Consider the following 1,312-nt stretch of genomic DNA (forward strand, 5'->3'; position numbering starts at 1 on the left):
TTCTTCTCTAGAAAATGAAGAGGAGGTGGTGGCTGTGTTTAGGTTGTTATGTTCGATGTGTGTTTACCCTGAGCTCTACATTATGATAAAAAGTGATATCCTTCCTTTAGTCTGTAGTGAAGTATATTAGATAGAGTTCATATGAATTATTAAACAATTTTAAAAGGACTGTCGGAAAAAAATTACGTTTCTGGTACAATCACAAACATGAAGACTATATTATAAATTGTGTGAGTTGACTCATAATCTTGCTGATACAGGAAGAGGCCTGAATTCACCTTCGGTTGTCTCTGCATTCTTATTAATTGTATACATTTTCTTTGGTGTAGTTCATTTTCAAACCTATACGCCATTATGCTAGTGTTTTCATTTACTACAACCATGCCTGTAAAAGTATCATCAACTATATTCATACAACTGTCAGTGACCACTTTCTTTATTACACCTGTAAAATCCAATGTAATCCAACACAACAGCTCAGCCATAAATTATAGCTTTACAAAAATACACATGTTCAGTTTTGATTGACCCTTTTAGAGAGGCACATTATTGATTTAACTACACATTAACAACAAAAGTACCAGTTAGTCATTCACTTGTAGTTATCCTATCCAGCATGCAGCAGACCCAGATTTTGTTAAAGATAATATTTATCTATGAAGTGATAAGTATGCTGATTTTTGCCTTGGTTGAGTGTGAGAGAAAAGGTGAGCGTTTCCACTGACAACAGAGATGGTACATGAGGACGGGTCTGATGGTCTGATCTCTGATGCCATAGATTAACGCACTCAGACATCTTGGGAAGATGGTAATACATACATAAAGGATAATTTGGATGCGCACAATAATTATCCTGTCTAGGACCTTTGAGATAGCTGTGAGAAAGGGGTTGCATATAGTTGATGAGATACTAAGGCCCAGCTGCACCAGATGTAGCAGCAGTGTGTTACGAGCCTTTTTGGCTGAAGCTTTGTCTGTAGAGGCTGACCTGGCTGCTACCATCACACCAATGTAGAAGCAAGTGACTGTCATACCAGTTGAAACAAACAGAATACAAGTGTATGTTTGGTCATAATCATCAGCTAAGGGCCCAAGCAACATAGCTACAGCAGAGCAAAAGTCATTCATCAGCAGGCTGTCCAATTCATCAAATGGAAAATTTAATAGCAAAAGAACTCGAGTGAGAACACTTAGTGAACTGAAGGCCCAAACCACAATGATGGCCACCCCTGTGTTTTCGATGGTAATAATGGTAGCATGCCTCAGTGGGTAGCACACAGCTACATATCTCTCCAGAGACATCACCACCAGT

The 1,312-nt window shown here is 38.6% G+C and overlaps 1 protein-coding gene across 1 annotated transcript; it reads right to left on the minus strand.

The window, feature by feature from the left end:
* Positions 1–654: 654 nt before the first annotated feature.
* Positions 655–1,311, minus strand: LOC111647363 (odorant receptor 131-2-like; the record flags this gene model as incomplete). The annotated part of the gene is made up of 1 exon (XM_023396961.1): positions 655–1,311. A coding segment is annotated over one exon (657 nt), but the record flags the coding sequence as incomplete, so codon positions are not given.
* Between the last annotated feature and the right edge of the window lies 1 nt (position 1,312).

The sequence above is a fragment of the Seriola lalandi genome, unplaced genomic scaffold (genome assembly GCF_002814215.2).
Source record: "Seriola lalandi dorsalis isolate HSWRI2012SDOR001 ecotype SW California unplaced genomic scaffold, Sedor1 jcf7180002054986, whole genome shotgun sequence".
NCBI classification, from domain to species: domain Eukaryota; kingdom Metazoa; phylum Chordata; class Actinopteri; order Carangiformes; family Carangidae; genus Seriola; species Seriola lalandi.